The sequence below is a fragment of the Pongo pygmaeus genome, chromosome 10 (assembly GCF_028885625.2).
Source record: "Pongo pygmaeus isolate AG05252 chromosome 10, NHGRI_mPonPyg2-v2.0_pri, whole genome shotgun sequence".
Taxonomy (NCBI): domain Eukaryota; kingdom Metazoa; phylum Chordata; class Mammalia; order Primates; family Hominidae; genus Pongo; species Pongo pygmaeus.
In genome coordinates, this window is record NC_072383.2 from 98,984,179 (window position 1) to 99,003,716 (window position 19,538).

At 39.6% G+C, this 19,538-nt stretch overlaps 1 protein-coding gene across 5 annotated transcripts in view; it reads left to right on the plus strand.

The window, feature by feature from the left end:
• NR1H4 (nuclear receptor subfamily 1 group H member 4) overlaps window positions 1–19,538 on the plus strand; it is a 90,234-nt gene that overhangs the window by 23,409 nt on the left and 47,287 nt on the right. For 3 of the 5 annotated variants that reach the window (XM_054444196.1, XM_054444197.1, XM_054444194.2), the window contains exon 4: window positions 13,992–14,357. In XM_054444196.1, the coding sequence (XP_054300171.1) occupies window positions 13,992–14,357 (366 nt within the window). Of the gene's footprint in view, window positions 1–6,601; window positions 6,739–13,991; window positions 14,358–19,538 lie in introns of those variants that run through there. The other 2 variants (XM_054444192.1, XM_054444193.1) reach the window with 1 other exon arrangement.

A 19,538-nucleotide genomic window follows, 5' to 3' on the forward strand; every position in this document is an offset into this window, starting at 1 on the left:
GTGACCATGGGCCCCTCACTCTTCAAAGGCTTTGCTTAAGGTGAAGGGGAAATGTCTTCACCCCTGTAATGTTTATTCCAAAAAGCGGAGCCCAAATGAGGACTTGTGTGAAGGCAGTTTATGTGAGAGATGATGGGGGAGCGGAGGCGAGGGAGTGGGCGATGCGACAGGGAAGGAGGGAAAAAAAAGAGGTCAGTTGTCAAGATCCCTGGTGTGGGTGAGGCCAGCTTGATGCCACTGGGCGCAGCACAGAGAACTGTCAGCAGAGGGGTCAGGGACTGGAGTATATATTAATATTAACTGCCCCTTGGCTCCCGTTGGTTGAGCATCACCCCAGGGGGCATTAACTCCCCGCACTTCTGGACTGTTTTTGAGCTCAGGCCAAGCTGTCTTCTGTGGGATTGGAGAAATTCTGGGCAGAAAGCATAGGGATGTGCGGCATGCTCTTGAAATGACAGGCAGTCAGCCTGCGGTCATCATCTGAGCTCTCGTGTGATCAGCTGCCACAGATATGGCCGAGATCAGAGACGGGCTGAAGGGATGTGACAGCTCCACCAGAAAAAGAAGAAAAGAAACTTGGACAGAATGGAATCAGAGAGATGGGGGTTGGAATCACCTCCCTGAAGTCCTTTAATTTATTCTGTTGCCAGACATCCCTGACAAATCCAGATGGGAATCTAGCCCCTCGGTAACTGAACCCACATAGAGGCCTGGGGGTGGAAGGACACAGTTACCTTTCCTCTGGGAGATTCGGCTCCTTTCCTCTGGGAGATCCTGCAAGCCAGGAAGCTTGGTCAAAGATTAATTTAGTGGATTAAAAAGGACGTCTCTGATGAATGAATAAGGCAAGGTTTTATGCAATTAGCGCATAATAAAAAGTAATAATGACAAAGTCCACAGCTCCCCACCATCTGACATAGTGAATAAGATAGGAGATGGTATATTAACTAAAGTCTATATTTACTTTTAGCAAATTATGGTTTAAAAACTCAAAAATTACAAAAATTTAAAGACTAAATTAAGAGACAAAGCATTCCAACAACAAGAGAAGAAGCAAGAGAAAGTACAGTCTTATCCTCCCACACCCAATGTTCCTGGGTACAGTGATTCCTGATTCACTTAGCACAGTGACACTGGGAATGGAAATAAGGAATAAAATAGTGGGAAATGAAATCTCAGAGGCAAGTGAGATTCTCTGAACTTCAGTTTTCACCCACGTAAAATGTGGATAATAATGTCACACTTCACAGGTTGTTGGGAGGAAGGAATGGGCTGTGTGGGAAAGTGCTCTGTAAGCTGCAAGGCATCCTAAAATGTTACAATTAATCCAGAGTTTGAAATGTAGTTGTCACATTTTAAATTGTTGAAATGATAAACACCATTCCACTCATTAAAAGAAGGAAGTACTGTTTATTTCAACATTGTGGAGTGCAAAGAACTTTCAAGGGGCCAGAGAGAATCAACAATATGTAAATAAGGCTGGGCGGGGGGCTCATGCCTGTAATCCCAGCACTTTGGAAGGCCAAGGCAGGCGGATCACCAGAGGTCAGGAGTTTAAGACCAGACTGGCTAACATGGTGAAACCTCGTCTCTACTAAATATACAAAATTAGCTGGGCATGGTGGCACGTGCCTGTAAGCCCAGCTACTCGGGAGGCTGAGGCAGGAGAATTGCTTGAACCCGGGAGGTGGAGGTTGCAATGAGATGGGCGACAGAGTGAGACTCAGTCTCAAAAAAAACAAAAAAACAAAAAAACAAGAAAAAACCACCAAAAAACAAAAACAAACAATATGTAAATAAATTTCTGGTTACCTCACCTTTGCATTATTACATTGCTAACAACAGCTTTGGAATCCACATCTTGTATTGCGTTTATTACTGTATCTAACAGTGTTTCCGGAGCCCCATTCTGATTGAGGCCTAGCAAGTGTCAGGAGGTAGATCCTATACAATCCCATTCACTTATCTTTCATTTCCTTTGGCTATTTCTCATTGCCTTATGCTTCACTCAGCTGTGTATGCCCGTTTTCTCAGGGTGCACTTTATTTCTTTATTTTTATTTTTATAGAGAAAGGGCCTTGCTCTGTCACCCAGGCTGGAGTGCAGTGGCACAATCAGAGCTCACTGCAGCCTTGAACTACTGGGCCCAAGCAATCCTCCCTCCTCAGCCTCCTCATGCTTTATTTGTATCAGAATACACTCAGTATGAAATCTGCTTCTTCCCTATGACTTATGCTTAAATTGAAAGAATCTTCCAGATGTTACAGAATCAGTCAGATGTTTTAAAATGCAATTAAAGGTTTTGAGATGCAGTTTGTAGAATACTTCTGACATTTTTCCATCTCACTGAGTGCAACTCAAGTGAACGTAGTTCTGACTTTTTGGGTGAATTAAAGTTCAATGTTTCCAAAAGATAGAGAGATACCATTGTCTCAGATAAAATGAAGCTTTGTTTCAGCATACTTGAAATATTTTGTCACTGCTGTTTCTTCTCCACAGCTCTTCCATAGCTGTAAGCAGTCTCTAAGGCATTTAATTTACTGTTACTTTGGTTTTTTCTTTCTCAAGGAATCTCAGTTCTGGTTCTCTTGATAGTGGAGTACAGAAATGGGAGAAGGAAAAAAATATTGAATGAGCCTTTTCTTATTACAAAATAGATTACTGCTTCTTTCAGCAAGGGCTTGCAGAGTTTGGAAAAGGTGTGCAATGAGTCAGAGAGTTGGCCAGCTGGTAGGTGATTCCACTGCAGTCTAGGCCTTAGCTCTCAACCCTGCAGGCTAAGAAACAGATTATTAGGGATGCCAAGTTGAAAAAGATTGACTATAAAATCATTTTGCAAATATATTAACTTACAACAATAAAAATAATTGTAATGATAACAGCTAGTATTTCTTGAGTGCTTTATAGAAACTCATGTGTCAGATAGCAAGCTAAGTACATTTTAGATTTGTTAACAGATTTCCTGGGCCGATTCCAATCTCTGCCATCTACTACCCTGTGGTCTTGGACAAATTCCTTAACTTTGTGCAAGTTACTTGCCTTATTTAATAAGGTGATAAGAAGAATGCCTGGCACATCACAAGTACTCTATTTGCCACTAAAATTCACTCTCACAACACACCTATAAGGTAGGTATCATTACTATTCCCCTTTTATGGTGAGAAAATGAATATTTAGTGATGTTAAATAATCTGCTAAACATTCCATAATTAGTAAGTAGGCAACTGAAATATAATCAGGACAAGGAAACAAAATCCAATGTTTAAGTCTCCAGGCTTAGAGAATACTTCTATTCACCTTGTCAACTGGGAAGGTCTTTCAATAAGATTATCTACCTTTAAAGTCTGCTGACCATGTCTGTTCTCAAGGATAGTTCTCAGAAAAAAAGCATTGCCAACATTTACTCTAGGACCTCCCTTTTTTCATGACTTCATAGCTGATGCCCCACTCAGCATGAGAGGTACAACATTCACAGTGCTCCCGAGTACTGTGCCGAACAGTGCCATCAGATAGAACTTTCTATGATGAAGGAAATGTTCTAGATCTACTTCGTCCAATACAGTAGCCACTATTCGCATATGGTTATTGAACACTTAAAATGTGACTGGTGTGACTGAGGAACTGACTCTAATTTAATTCAATTTAATTTAAATAGCCTGATATGGTTTGTCTCTGTGTCCCCACCCAAATCTCATCTCAAATTATAATCCCCACATGTTGAGGGAGAGACCTGGTGACAGGTGACTGGATCATGGGGGTGGTTTCCCCATGCTGTTCTCATGATAGTGAGTGAGTTCTCATGAGATCTGGTTGTTTGATAAGTGTCTGGTGCTTCCCCTTTCCTACTCTTTCTCCTGCCGCCTTTTGAGGACATGCTTTGCTGCCCCTTCACCTTCTACCATGATTGTAAGTTTCCTGAGGCTTCCCCAGCCATGAAGAACTGTGAGTCAATTAAACCATTTTTCTTCATAAATTACCCAGTTTTGGATAGTTCCTTATAGCAGTGTGAAAAGAGACTAATAAATAGCCATACATAGCTAGTGGCTAGTGTTTTAGACAGCAGAGATGTTCAGGAAAAAATCTTCTTTTAGGGAAAAAATAATATGAGACCGTTGATCATCTCTAAGAGAAATGCAAAGGGATCCAATCAGTCTTGTTATGAGAACATTCTGTGTGAATTTCACTCAGCAACAAGGGTTTCCTAGGTCAGCTAAATAATCCTGCTTATTTCTTATCTAGTATAGATGTTTCTGAGGGCAACCGACAGGTCCATTTATTTTGGCCAGTGAAAAACTCAGTGGAGAATTCTTGAAATGGAAAATTCTGAATCATTCATCTAGCTTCATATCGTTTGGGTAGCTTTTTCACCTATGACCCTCTCAGGACAAGGATAGCTCTGGGATTGTGAGGAGGGGAGAATGAGGTCAGAAGTAAACCGAGGACTGAAAATGGCTTTGCAGATGGTGACCCTTGATCAAGCAATTCAAACTGAAATATACCCGTAGACCACCACTCTTTTCCTCTTTCTTGGCAATTAGGGCGAGTGTACCTTAGTTTTTCCACCACGGGATTTTGAGTCAGAAGACCTGGGTTAAAGTCCCAGCGTCATTCCTTACTAATGGTGTGACTATAGACAAATCACTGAAACTCACTGAGTTTAAAAATAGGCTTAAAGATAGTGGAAATTAGAAATAATCCCTCCCTCAAAGGGTGCAAGTGAGGATCTGATGAGATAATGCATATGGAACCACTTTGGAAACTTGTGAAGGCTATAGAAATATCTTAGCAATGATTATTCCACTTGCATAGCTCACCTTTGCCTTTTAAAACTGCTTTCATATTTACTATCTTATTTTATCTTCAGAACAGGCCTAAGTAGGGCAGGAATTATTATCTATCTTTTACCATCTGTTGATGTGGACAAATGGGGCCCACTGAAGCTGAGAGACTCACCTAAGGTTACACAGTGAATCTCGCTACATTATGTCTGGGCTCCACCCTGGATCAACTGAGTCCCCTTCTAAAGCCCTCATTTCTGAAAAACAACCAATAGACTTAAGCTTGATGTCCAAAAGTTATGCTGAAGGATAAAATATAGAATTGTTCCTATTCAATAAGCAACCCAAGGTACAACATGAGTCCAAAGCTGAGCAATCATAACATCAACATAGTGATGATGGGTAGCCACCTGTTGTGCTAAGCATTTTATAAATACTCTTTTAGTTAATAATCACATATAATTCTTTGAGGTTGTATAGTTATCAACCCCATTTTACAACCAAGGAAATAAAGGCAGAAAATGGTTCAGGAATTTGTCCATTGTCCACAGAGCTAATAAGTGCCAAGACAGCCTGGATGTATTAGTTTGCTGGGGCTGCTGTAACAAAGTAACATAGACGGGTAGCTTAAACCACAGAAATTATCCCATAGTTCTGGAGGCTGGAAGTCCAAAATCAAGGTGTCAGCAGGGTTAGCTCCTCCTGAAGGCTGTGGGTGGAGGATGTGCTCCAGGGCTCTCTCCTTGGCCCACAGATGGCCGTCTCCGTCTCCTCTCTGTGTGTTCACGTCAACTTTCCTCTCTGTGTTTCTGTATCTGTAACCAAATTTCCAATTTTTATAAGGATACAAGTCATATTGGATCTTCATTTTAATTTGATTTTCTCTGTAATGACCCTATCAACAATTAAGGTCACATTCTGAGGTACTGGGGTTTAAGGCTTCAACATGTATACATCCTCATCTTACAATGGCTCAACCTACTATGTTTAGACTTTACAATGGTGTGAAATAGACACTTTCAGCATAGTTTTCAATAAATTACATGAGATATTCAGTTCTTTATTATAAAAAAGGCTTTGTGCTAGATGATTTTGTCCACTGTAGGCTAATGTAAGTGTTCTGAGCACATGTAAGGTAGGTTAGGCTAAGCTATGCTGTTTAGTAGGTTCGGTAGGTAGGCTGGAGTGCAGTGGTGCAGTCTCGGCTCACTGCAAGCTCCACCTCCTGGGTTCATGCCATTCTCCTGCCTCAGCTTGCCGAGTAGCTGGGACTACAGGCGGCATGTCTTACATGGTGGTAGGCAAGAAGGAATGAGAGCCAAGCAAAAGGGGAAACCCCTTATAAAACCATCAGATCTTGTGAGACTTACTCACTACCACGAAAACAGTGTGGGAGAAACCAACCCCATGATTCAATTATCTCCTACCGGATCCCTCCCACAACACATGGGGATTATGGGAGCTACAATTCAAGATGAGATTTGGATTGGAACACAGCCAAACCATATCAAGCATTATGCTTTAAAATGCTTCAATTTTAAATCATACCATTCTGCCACCTTTTGATGGGGACAAATGTCAGGACCCAGAGCATGGCTTCCAAATCCAGTTTTAGAGCCAGTGAACAGAAACTCACCCCCTAAAAGTTCTTAAACTGGAAAAGTACTCCCCCAAAATGTTTATCTAAGAGACTGGTTTCCAGCTTACTAGGCAATTTGGCATTAAGGACTTTTCTCATAAACATTTACAAATATTCTGCTCCGTAATGAAGTTAATCAGTAAACCACACAACCTCTGTCCTCTCTCACTCCTTACCTAGTCTCATTTTCAGTTGCTGTGAATAAGCTAAGAATGGTAATGCAGTTTCAAGGGTTAGAAAATCCAATTCAAATTAGTCCTCACTGCAGCTGTACGCCGCCAGGATTTTTCATGGAAGTGATGAGTATGAAGCCCGTGAAAGGTAGGACACTGTTCACAGGTGCTCTCAGGTCGAGCTCTTGCAACTGGACTGTGGAAATCTGGGGACTTTGGTTGGAGATGACAGTAACAGATGTCTGTCAAAGATGGTAGCTCAGTCAGACTCAGAACACTGGGGTGGGAGTTTGGGTTGGGATGATTTTTATAGGGTTCTAAACAGACGAATATCTTATGGGGATGAAATCCAAGGATGTTTCCCCTAATATTCTTCATAGACTATTATGTCAAATTATCACTATTCTTCCAAACCAAACATTAGACAGTTCTAACATTAATATCAATGGACATTTGAAAAAACATTTTAACATACATTATTTAATGCAGTGTTCCTAAAATGTCAAGTCTCAGTTCCCAGGGGATCACAAAATTTATTTAGTGTCTTGTGACCAGCATTAAAAACTGGATTAGAACATAATATAATAGAAATATCAGTGTCCCTCAAGGAGTAAACACAAGTGGTATTTCATGAAATTTTGTTTCAGTTACATATGTATAAGTATGTACAGGGGATATGAGATAAAATGTATCTAAAACTGTGTGTTGTGGTAAAAAAAAATGAAAACAGTTTGGGAAACACGAATTAATGAAGTAGTTTCACAGCAGGTTTCTCCCAACAATCCGTGAAAAATCAGATAAGCACAGAGTTGAGCTTTAGGCCCAGGCTCTTGGTTTTCTCTGAATTAAAACATAGATTATAATTAAAACAGTATAATGTAAATCATATTTTAATATTTTTTTGAAACAGAAATTCATCTTTTAAATTTCCAGCAAGAAAAAACTCGAGTCATTTTTATAATAATGATAATTGTGAACATGTTTTTGGTCATAGACTTGGTAGCATACCATTTTGTTTAAATGCGATGTTTAAAAGTGACCGACACCGTATTTAGAAATGGAAATGAGTTGGAAGACTGGGGAAGCAAATTTTCCATTTACTTCAATTTGACCAACATTTAATAAACATTTACTACGTGTCAGGCATTGAGTTAGATGCCAGGGATATAAAGAAGAGAATGTAATTTAATGTTTTCCCTCAAAGAGTTCACAGACTAATCACAACAATCACAAAAGTATGCATGTGTATGTGGTGTCAGGCACTATGCAGTTTACATTCTTTGTCTTAGTTCATCTTTATTACAGCCTCTCATGCAGGCACTACATTATTTCAGCTTTGTAAAGGAAGGAACAGAAGCTTAAAGAAGTTCCATGTCTTTCCCAGGTTCATATACCTAACAAGTTGTGAGTGAATTGAATCCAGATTTGTCTGCTCAGAGGGCACTCTTAGGTAGTATCTCATACCATCTCAAGTTCAGTGTGGAAGATAAGCCTGTAAACAAAAGAAATGATTGTATATGCTTCCAATATGTGCCATAATAGAAGTGTGTACAGAGGTAGGAGAGGTGAATTCCACCTGGGGGAACTGGGGCAGGCCTCCCAGAGTAGGTGACCAGAAGTAGGTGATCAGCTGACAAGGCAGGGAGAGGCACTAACATCACAAAGGCCTGATGCCAGGAACAGCAAACAACTTCGCAGTAAAGCCCTGCCATTTAGTGAAGAAACCATGGATTAAGAAATAAAGGAAGGCAAAAAAAAAAAGTGACTTTTCTAGGCACTGCAATTCAACAGACATTCATTAAACATTTACTATGGTCAGCATTGTGCCAGGAATGAAAAACTGGATATAAATTGGACCCTTTCTCAGGAGCATCAGAAACTCACTGTGAGATTATGGGGGAGTGCCATTGTTTTTATGCAAACCTGATTTCCCATTTGGGGGTAGAGTGGTTCTGGTCCCAAACTCCTTAGAGCTGCACTGGCTAATATGCCACATGTGGCTATTCAACTTTAAATTTTAACTTAGAATTAAATAAAATTTAACATTCAGACTCCAAGTATCACTAGCCACATTCCAAGGGTTCAGTATCCCTATGTGGTTAGTGGCTACCATATTGGTAGGTATGGTACCCTTCTATCACCTCAGAAAGTTCCCTCAGATGACACTCCTTTAGAGAAGGTGTTGAAACCTGGAGACTGTCGATCCAGAAGAATTTTACTTTCTTTTCAGGGCTTCTCAGACTCCCCTGGAGTCCATCCATGTGTTCTCATTTAAGAACTCTTCCCTGAACTTCCATGGAGAACCGTCACAAAGGAATCCTAATTCTCATACTCTTTGATAGGCTAATTCCAAAATAAAGTTTCCTAAATCTAAATTTTAATATGTATTTTCCCTTTTAAATTGTATCAAAATAGAAATAAATTTACCTTTTCAGAAAGCATACTCTAAATTAAAGTCGAACTACCTCTACTCCCTCCACATCTTATTTTCTGCCAGACAATGTTGTATTTGTTTACTTGTTTACTTATTTTCGTCCCAACCCTTGACATCCCCACTTCCCAAAACACACAAACAAGAGAAAGGCTGGGCCTTCGTTATGTGTCTTTTCACTTTCATATCTTCAGACCCTAACACAGTGACTGCTAAATAGCAAGTGTTTATAACACACACACACACACACACACAGAGAGAGAGAGAGAGAACATGAGCATGTTTATAAATATATATTTGTAATGAAAGAACTATCCTAATACTTATATCACCAAGACAGACTGTGTTATAATTACTTATTAACTATCAATTAACTATGGTTAAAATCAGGATTTTGTTAGGTTCTTTAGGAAACATGTCTTTTAATGACACTAGACTTACCAAAACTGCTTCTCAGCAACCGTATTTTACACTCAGAACTACCTTCTGAGATAGCAACAGTCCCATTTTTACAGGCAAGATTGAAATACGAAAAGCTTAGCCAGTTAAGATCTCATGGTCAGTTAACGGTGGAAGTTGTTCTAGTCCAACCATTTTGGAATATGTTGGCCATGCTGGTTCTTTGGTTGTAAAGTTCCTCTGTAATTACTTCTCTATTTGTGGAGATTTAGGAGACACACTGTGAAATGCTAGAAGTGAATGTGCTTTGAGAATAGAAGGTTTTTTTTTGTTTTTTTGAGATGGAGTCTCACTCTGTCACCCAGGCTGGAGTGCAATGGCGCGATCTTGGCTCATCACTGCAGGCTCCGCCTCCCAGGTTCAAGTGATTCTCCTGCCTCAGCCTCCCGAGTGGCTAGGTTACACATGCCTGCCACCACGTCCAGCTAATTTTTGTATCTTTAGTAGAGACGGGGTTTCACCATGTTGGTCAGGCTGGTCTCGAACTCCTTACCTCAGGTGATCCACTCACCTTGGCCTCCCAAAGTGCTGGGATTACAGGCATGAGCCACTGCACTTGGCCAAGATAGAAGTATTATTTAATATTATTGTGTACTGTTCTCATATTTTTACTGATGTTCTACTGTTTTAGCATGATATTATCTATATCTTTGTGAAACTTTCCATTTTGATCTAGGTTATTCCAGAGATTGATGTGACAATGATATTATCTGACTTGACATGGGACTCTTTTGTATTTCTTGATTATGAAAATAATTGTTTTGTTGAAATAATGCTTAAAGATTTTAGAATTGTCATATGAGGAGAAAAAAAGTACACATTTCCTTGGATGCTACAGAATCCAGATTCTATTGGTTTTTGATCTTGGGCAAATTACTTAACCTTACTAGACCTGTGGCAGAGAGAAATTGGGCTAAGGGAGGAAGGGGAGTTAAGGGAATAAGATAGGTTAGAGGATAAAATCTAAGTGTAAGTGAAACTAATGCTTTTAATACTTTTTAGTTTTTTTCAATTCTGTTCACTCCAGAAATTTTCATCTTATTTGGTGACGAAATAGATCAGGATTTTGCTTATATTTTATCTTTTCTTTCTGTGTAATAATTCCATATTTTTCTCCTTCCATTTTGTGATCTAAGACAAGGCACCATTTCTAAAATATTTTGTCCATCAGACATACTCGTTTTTTGTTTGTTTTATCTTGTTTTGTTTTTGTTTTTGTTTTTGTTTTTGAGACGGAGTCTTGCTCTGTCTCCAGGCTGGAGTGCCATGGTGCGATCTCGGCTCACTACAACTGCCACATCCCAGGTTCAAGTGATTCTCCTGCCTCAGCTTCCCAAGTAGCTGGGACTACAGGCGTGCACCACCAAGCCCAGCTAATTTTTTTGTATTTTTAGTAGAGACGGGGTTTCACCATGTTGGCTAGGATGGTTTCAATCTCTTGACCTCGTGAACCACCCGCCTCGGCCTCCCAAAGTGCTGGGATTACAGGCATGAGCCACCGCACCTGGCCTATGCTGTTTCTATATGGATAAGTCAGACAGAAGGAAAGGAAACTGATTTTTGTACAGATACTGTATACCACGTGTTCTGTCAATCGTTTCCTGGGTTAATGCAGAAAGCATTGTTTTCAACATGTAATATGTATATTCTGAAATTTGGCAGTGTAGAAAAGCCCTGAATTCTAATGTCCATAAACTATTAGTCATATACTTATGGAGACTTTTAGATATAAAGAAGAACTAGAAGATTATCTAGGGTGGAGTCTTCTCTTTACAGATGAACAGAGGGAGGCCCAGGTAGGGTAAGTAATGGTTTTTAAATGGCATGTAACTAGATTCAGGAACATGACTGCCAGGGACCTAGAAACCTCTTCTGTTGGGAAAACTTCTCAAGAGAAGCAATACCCACAGGGAATTTAGAGGTAAGTGGACATTAGTGAGATGAAGCCCTGGGAGGGGTTGGCTGTGTTGAGAACCATTTCAGGCTCAGGAAGCAGCAGGTGGGAGAAGTCCTGAGTCTGGAAGCGGCAAGGCACAGTCAAGAAACAGAGATGTCCGAACATGCAAAACGGCTGGAAAAGAAAGCAAGGGTAGAGTCATGCAGAAGCTTGCAGGCCCAGTTATAGGTTATGTGCAAGCGGAGACCGAGAAGGGGGTAACAAACGCAAGTAGGAGGATGCAGAGAGGGGCTTTGAATATCATGTTTTTAAGTATCACACACCTGAAATTACCCCCAGAGAGCAGCAATTAAGTGCATGGGCTTCGAGATTAGACTCCTAGAGCTCAAATCTCATCTACTTAGGTAGGTAGGAGTAAAGTTGCTTAACTACTATGTGCCTCATGGTACTCATTTGTAAGTGGGGGTTAATAATGTTACCTACCTCACAGGGTTTTGTGAGGAATAAATGAGAACATACAAGTGCCTGCCACTACAAAGAACTCTATAAAAGTTTTCTGCAAAATACGGTAATAGTAATCATAATAATTATAGTAATCGTTTCAACTATCTTTTGAGCACAACAAAGAGCATTGCCAATTCGAAATCCCCAAAGCCCCAAAAAACCACGTTTTTCTAAAAGTTTGGCACACACTTTTTTGGTGACAGAACCTGACCTGAATGAATGTGAAACTATTTATGGTCTTTACTTATTGCACTTACTGTGAATATTCATACGTTTCCCTGTGGAAAATATTGCTGTATTTGATTCTGGGTTCTGTTCCAGACTGTGCTGGGAGGGATATATAAATAGCACAGTATTCTGTTCTGAAATCCTGAAAATTCTGACTTCTAAAACACATATGACTGCCAGGGTTTCAGATAAGGAACTGTGAATCTATATCATCTCACTCAATCCTCAGACTAACTCTTGATATCGATATTATCATCCCAACCTTGCTGCCATGAAAACCAAGGTTTATCAATAGTTTGAATAATTTGCTCAAAGTCCCACTGTTCATAAGAGATGGAATTGGAATTTTGGTCTAGAATTGTCTGACAACACTTTGAAGAGTCAGACACATTTGTAAACTTTCCTATCTCTTATTTATGTCTATTTTTTCAGCATTTGCATAATTTAAATATTTTTATTTTCTAAAGAGCCATAGTTGATGTTTCCAGGAAGTAGAAGCATTTTCATAACCTGATGATTTTCTATTACCTAGAGGTTTTCTAAATAAGGGACTCCTTTAATAATGATGGTAGTAAGAATAATTGTTATTATTCCTATTTTAAGTCAGCTATAATTTATCGAGCACTTCCTGTGTGCCAAACATTTAGCAAAGCACTTGGCACACATTATCTCATACAATCCTTACATCAACCCAGTGAGGTAGGTGTTATTATTCTCTGTTTTATTAGGAGAAGACTGCAACTTAAAGACATTAAGGAATTGCCAGCTGCACACAGATTGTAAGTAACAGAGCAGGAATTTGAATCCAGTAGATAGATTGCAGGCACTGTATTCTTTTTTTTAAAGCTCCTCATTTGTTTTATAATGATTAAAATAACACATACATATACACATGGCAAAAACTACAAACAGTAAAAAAAATTATGCAATCTTCTATCCCAGAATATAATGTAAAAATATCACCTCTCACAGTCACCACCACCTACTTTCTTCTGTATCATGCAGAAATTTGTCTTTGCGCGTGAGCACGCGCACACACACACACACACACAGTTGGTGTTTAATACCCATGTGAATATACACATTGGTCTATAGCTTACCTTTTTCATATAGCACCATATTGTAGAAAATTTCCATAACAGCACATAGAAATCTAAATAATTGTTTTACATCTACTTAATATTTCGGTGTATGGATGTAACAAATTTATTTAAGCAGACTCCTATGGCTGAATATTTAGATCGTTTCCAATTTATGGCTCTTGCAAATCTGCTGCAAGTGAATGTTTCTACAAAATACTTTTTCACAGAGGTTCAAGCATATTTCTAAAATAAATTTTCAAGCAGTGGAAAATTTATACTGGGTTAAAAGGACATTGAAGTTTAAAAAACCGGAAAATATTGACAAATTTCCCCCAAAAAATATTTGTTTCCCCAACAGTGTGGATTATTAAACTTTTTAAACCCTCACACATTTGAAGATGAAAACTGTAATGTTTTAGTTTCAGTTTAAATTTAACTATTGGCAAAGGTGAGCACATTTTTCTGTTTACAAAACACATATGTTTATATTTCTAACATTGACTCTTCCTTTCCTTTATCCCTTTTCCCATAGCTTCTCAAATATTTTCTTATTGGTTTTCAAGAACTGTTTATACATTAATGAGATGAGTCTGTCCTCTATGTTGCAGATATTTTTCTGAATTTTTAATTTGCCATTTAATTATATTTTATATATATACTCTAAAGAAGTTCTCAACTTTTATGTAGTTAAATGTTTCAATCTTTTCTTAGAGCCCACACTCCTAACCATTACACCAAACTGCCTCTCTAATTTCCAGAATGATGACATTCATTCCAGTTTTATTGTCACTTTTGTTCAGGTGTTTTAACAGAACAAGTGGCAGGTCCTCTGGGACAGAACCTGGAAGTGGAACCATACTCGCAATACAGCAATGTTCAGTTTCCCCAAGTTCAACCACAGATTTCCTCGTCATCCTATTATTCCAACCTGGGTTTCTACCCCCAGCAGCCTGAAGAGTGGTACTCTCCTGGAATATATGAACTCAGGCGAATGCCAGCTGAGACTCTCTACCAGGGAGAGACTGAGGTAGCAGAGATGCCTGTAACAAAGAAGCCCCGCATGGGCGCGTCAGCAGGGAGGATCAAAGGGGATGAGCTGTGTGTTGTTTGTGGAGACAGAGCCTCTGGATACCACTATAACGCACTGACCTGTGAGGGGTGCAAAGGTAAGCATCTTTGATTGGCAGTTTTCTCCTTCAGGTTTTACTATATTGGTTGTTGAAATCCCTTGAACTTGTTGCTTCCCTTTTCCCAGGCAACTTCCCATTTTCTCCTCCTCTGCTCCTACCTCCTCCTACCTCCTCACCTTTGTTGTGCAGTCACAGATCTGTAGGAAAAGACTGTTAGAGTGTTTAGCTTAATGTTTAAGACTGTTGGAATATCTAGCTTAGAGTATTTAGCTTTTTTCCTTTTCACAACCTCACACATAGCTAAAGGGAACTTATGATTAAATTGAATTTGCTGTAGGTTTTGTTTTTGTTGTTTTTTTAAAAAAGAAAGAAGAAAGTGATGAACTCATCTCTTTTAAAATTAAGATCTGGAAGAATACAACTTTATTCAATAAATATTTAAAAATATTTTTTCATGTACTTTAGTGAATTGAGAGAGAAAGAAAGAGCCAAGTAATAATAGCTTATATTACAAAAAATATTTTAAGCCGGGCACGGTGGCTCACGCCTGTAATCCCAGCACTTCGGGAGGCCAAGGCAGGCAGATCACCTGAGATCAGGAGTTCAAGACCAGCCTGGCCAACATGGTGAAATCCTGTCTCTACTAAAAATACAAAAATTAGCCGGGTGTGGTGGCAGGTGCCTGTAATTCTAGCTTCTTAGGAAGCTGAGGCAGGAGAATCACTTGAACCTGGGAGGCGGAGGTTGTGGTGAGCAATTGCACTCCAGCCTGGGCAACAAGAGTGAAAATCCGTCTCAAAAAATAATTTTTTTTTTTTTTTTAGCCTAGTCATGGTGGCTCACGCCTGTAGTTCCAGCACTTTGGGAGGCTGAGGTGGGTGGATCGCTTGAGTCCAGGAGTTCGAGACTAGATAGAGCCACATGGGAAAACCCCATCTCTACAAAAAATACAAAAATTAATCATGTGTGGTTGAGCACGCATGTTGTCCCAGCTACTTTGGGAGGCAGAAGTGGGAGGATCACCTGAGCCTGGGAGGTTGAGGCTGCAGTGAGCCATGATCATGCCACTGCCCTCCAGCCTGAGTGACAGAGAGAGACCCTGCCTCAAAAAATGTATATTTTATTTAGCAGTAATATAGTTCTGTGATGGATGCTATAGGGAAATCATAACAAAATTGCAATCCATTTAAGATAAATAAAATATAATAAATGAAATATAAAAATGACAATGTAGGCCGGGCATAGTGGCTCACGCCTGTAATCCCAGCACTTTGGGAGGCCAAGACGGGTGGATCATGAGGTCAGGAGAACGAGACCATCCTGGCTAACATGGTGAAACCGCGTCTCTACTAAAAATACAAAAAAATTAGCTGGGCATAGTGGCGGGTGCCTGTAGTCCCAGCTACTCGGGACGCTGAGGCAGGAGAATGGTGTGAATCCGGGAGGCGGAGGTTGCAGTGAGCCGAGATCACGCCACTGCACTCCAGCCTGGGCAACTGAGAGAGACTCCGTCTCCAAAAAAAAAAAAAGACAATGTAAAGTCCCATGTGATTACTGTCTCAACTAAGGCACAGATAATTGTGGTATTTATTCATTAAACAAATATTTCGGGAACACCTACCATGGGTCGGGCACTCTGCTAGCATCTAGAACATTGAACACTGAATAAAAACTATCTCTTGAGCAGAATCTTTCAGATGGTGTGACACACTGGGGTTCCCAGATGCTGATGGTTGCCACAGAAATAAACAGAGGACCCAGTCACATAAGATCGGCTCAAGGACGTTTCAAACCTTTGAAAGTTCAAATGATCAGATTGTGTAAAGCCATATTAGTCACTTCTTAAAAACTGGGTATGATATTGTTAGAATTTTTTTTAAATAAAGAAGCATTTATACACCAACTTTACAAACTAAAGCAGATCTATAAAGAAAACTTAAAAGATCCCATTTATGGCCTTCAGAATGTCAACCTTTTTGTGGAGAGTCACATTTGAATAGGTAAATGAACTTATACATTCGTTGGAAGCATAGATTAAGTCTTCTCTACCTATATTGCTACTCATAGCACCTAGCACAGTTCCTGGTACATAGTATATATGGAATAAATGTCTTTTGAATGACACAGTGAAAAACCATGTTCATCACTGGTATGTAATTAATCAGCCTCTACTTTGCAAAAACACATTAAAATTTTTTTTACGATACTTAATTCTTCCCCATCTCTGAATGATAAAAAGTAAATATTACCCTCAATTCCTATATGAAGTGGCAGATCTTTTTGAGCTGGCGGAGCTGTGGATATCGAGATCTGCTTATGTTACAGATTTTAAAATGGTGTGGAATAAAGGAGGAAAACATTTCCAATTGGTTAGAAAAATAAAATAGGCCGGGCGCTGTGGTTCACTTATGTAAGTCCCAGCACTTTGGGAGTCTGAGGTGGGGGGATCACCTAAGGTCAGGAGTTCAAGACCAGCCTGGCCAACATGGTTAAACCCCATCTCTACTAAAAGTACAAAAATTAGCTGGGCATAGTGGCGTGCACCTGTAGTCCCAGCTACTTGGGAGGCTGAGGCAGGAGAATTCCTTGAATCCAGAAGGTGGAGGTTGCAGTGAGCTGAGACTGCGCCATTGCACTCCATCCTGGGTGACAGAGTGAGACTCCGTCTTGAAAGAAGGGGAGGGGAGGGGAGGGGAGGGGAGGGGAGGGGAGGGAAGGAGAGGGAGAGGGAAGGGAAGGGAAGGGAAGGGAAGGGAAGGGAAGGGAAGGGAAGGGAAGGGAAGGGAAGGGAAGTAAAATAAAGTAGTTTCCAAATGACAAGCCTGGAACTGGAATTAAACAAAAATAAAACTTCTACAGTTAGGTTTGAGAAACCAACTGCTGATCCACATGAAAGAAAAAGAACGAACTTTGTAGTAGCTCTAGTCAAAAAGTGACTGGGGCTCTTACACTGGAGGGCAAATTAAGACCAGAAGATGAAGCTTATAGGGTGGCATCTTTTGAGGCCTAATTCAAGAATTATTTTTTTAGCACTAACATGAATTGTCCCAACAATGAAATTGGATTTTTGCCTTAGGTGGTAATGAACTTCTCATTATTATAGGAATTCAAAAAGAGGTTAGACAAACAGGTTTGAGTACAGGAAATTTGTATGTTAGATGGGACACTGTATTAGCTGGCTTCAGAAGTCCTTCCTTAAATCCTCTGAATCTGTAGTACCATATTTATAATATTCTGATTATTTCATATCTACCTGTTTCATCTTCTAAGCAAGTTTATAAATTTCATAAGTTAAAAAGTATCTATAATTCATGTACTCCCTCCTATTGCTATGAACTGATGAAAGGGAAAGATAGACCACAGTTTTTAAACCCTGACACTATCGACATTTTAGGCTGAAAAACTCTGTTGTGGGGGTATGTCTTGTACATACTGTGGGATATTTAGTAGTAGCCCTGGCTTCTATCCGCTAGATCCCAGTAGCAACCCCCGACTTGTGACAACCAAAAGTGTCTACAGACATTGCTAAATGTCCTCTGGGGTTACAATTACCCCAGTTGAGACTCACTGAGAGAGACTATTCAGTGAAAAGTATAATATAGAGCTTCTCAAACTTGAGCTACACCTGGAGATTTCTTGAGGGAAGATATAATATTTCTTGGGTGCCTCTAATGTTGACTTAAATTACTTTTAATGAATTACTTATGCTATTAAGCAATTATAGCATAAGCTATATTATATTATAATAGCTATATTATATTGTGTATCATCTTTTATACACTGAAAAATTTCTATACATAAAAGAACAAACACAAATTTACAAAATTACATACAAACAAAACTACAAAACCAATAAAATAAGGAAGTATATTAGATTGTATGGTTTTGTTGCTCAAAATGTTACCAAACTCAGGTTCTTTTGAGTTTGGTATCCCTAGACCACGTGTCATATGAGGCCTCAATTCTCCACTGCTTTTCTCTCTTCCAACAATTGATTCAACCAAACCTTTGTTCATCCAGAGCTCCATTTGGCCATCCCTGAGCTGGGTACATCTCGGGCATATGAAGTTTACCTTTGCCATTTTGTCAAAGCTTTTTTTTTTTTTTTTTTTTTTGAGACAGAGTCTTGCTCTGTTGCCCAGGCTGGAGGGCAATGGCATGATCTCCACTCACTGCAACCTCTGCCTCATGGGTTCAAGTGATTCTCCTGCCTCAGCCTCCCTGAGTAGCTGGGCTTACAGGCACCCTCCACTATGCCCAGCTAATTTTGGTATTTTTAGTAGAGATGGAGTTTCACCATGTTGGCCAGGCTGGTCTCGAACCCCTGACCTCAGGTGATCCACCCATCTCAGCCTCCCAAAGTGCTGGGATTACAGGCATGAGCCACTGTGCCCGGCCTGTCTTAGTTCTTGACAAACAAGTCATATTTCTTGCTGTTAATGGGCACAAAAAAAACTGAGGGTGATTAGTTTGAATATCAGTATAAGATGATCATAGATATGATCCAGAGAATGTAATTATTAGTTTTTTAAAGACTGGCATAAAATAAAAATGTAAAAAATAAATTTAATATGTGTAAAGGCCTTAGAAAAAAGTGTGGCACATAGTCAAAACTCAATAGATGTCTATTGTTATTATTGTTATGGTCCTAGAATTAATTTACATATCGTGTAATGGCAATGTGAGTGTTTTCTGCTTATATTGATAAATGTTGATGCTCAAATCATCGTGAGTTGTTTAACAAGATTTATTTGACATGGATTCAGATTACCTAAAGCCACTTCAACTTGTCTGTGTAGACCAGTGCTACTCAAAGCATAGTACCTGGACCAGCAGTATCAGTATCACTAGAGAATTTATAGAATGTGGGGTTTTACCCCAGACTTACTGAATCAGAATTTCTGGGAAAGGGGCCCAAAAGATGGGAAAAGAGAACAGGAGGAATGCTACTCTCCATGAGGTCATCAAAAGCACAATTCAGTAGAAAAAAATGTAGACTTGAAACCTGGACTGGAAAGACACAAAGTCTAATCTAAGTCATGTTTCCTGCTAGGAGAGAAAGAAGCAGAAAAGAACACGCATAATTTATTCTGAAAATCTGATTCAAAAGAAAAATTCCAATATACATACTTTTGAACCTACAAATTTCAGTGCTGACGACATGCTAATTCTTTTAGCATGACGACATGCTAATACAGAGAGTATTGCTCTGTCGCC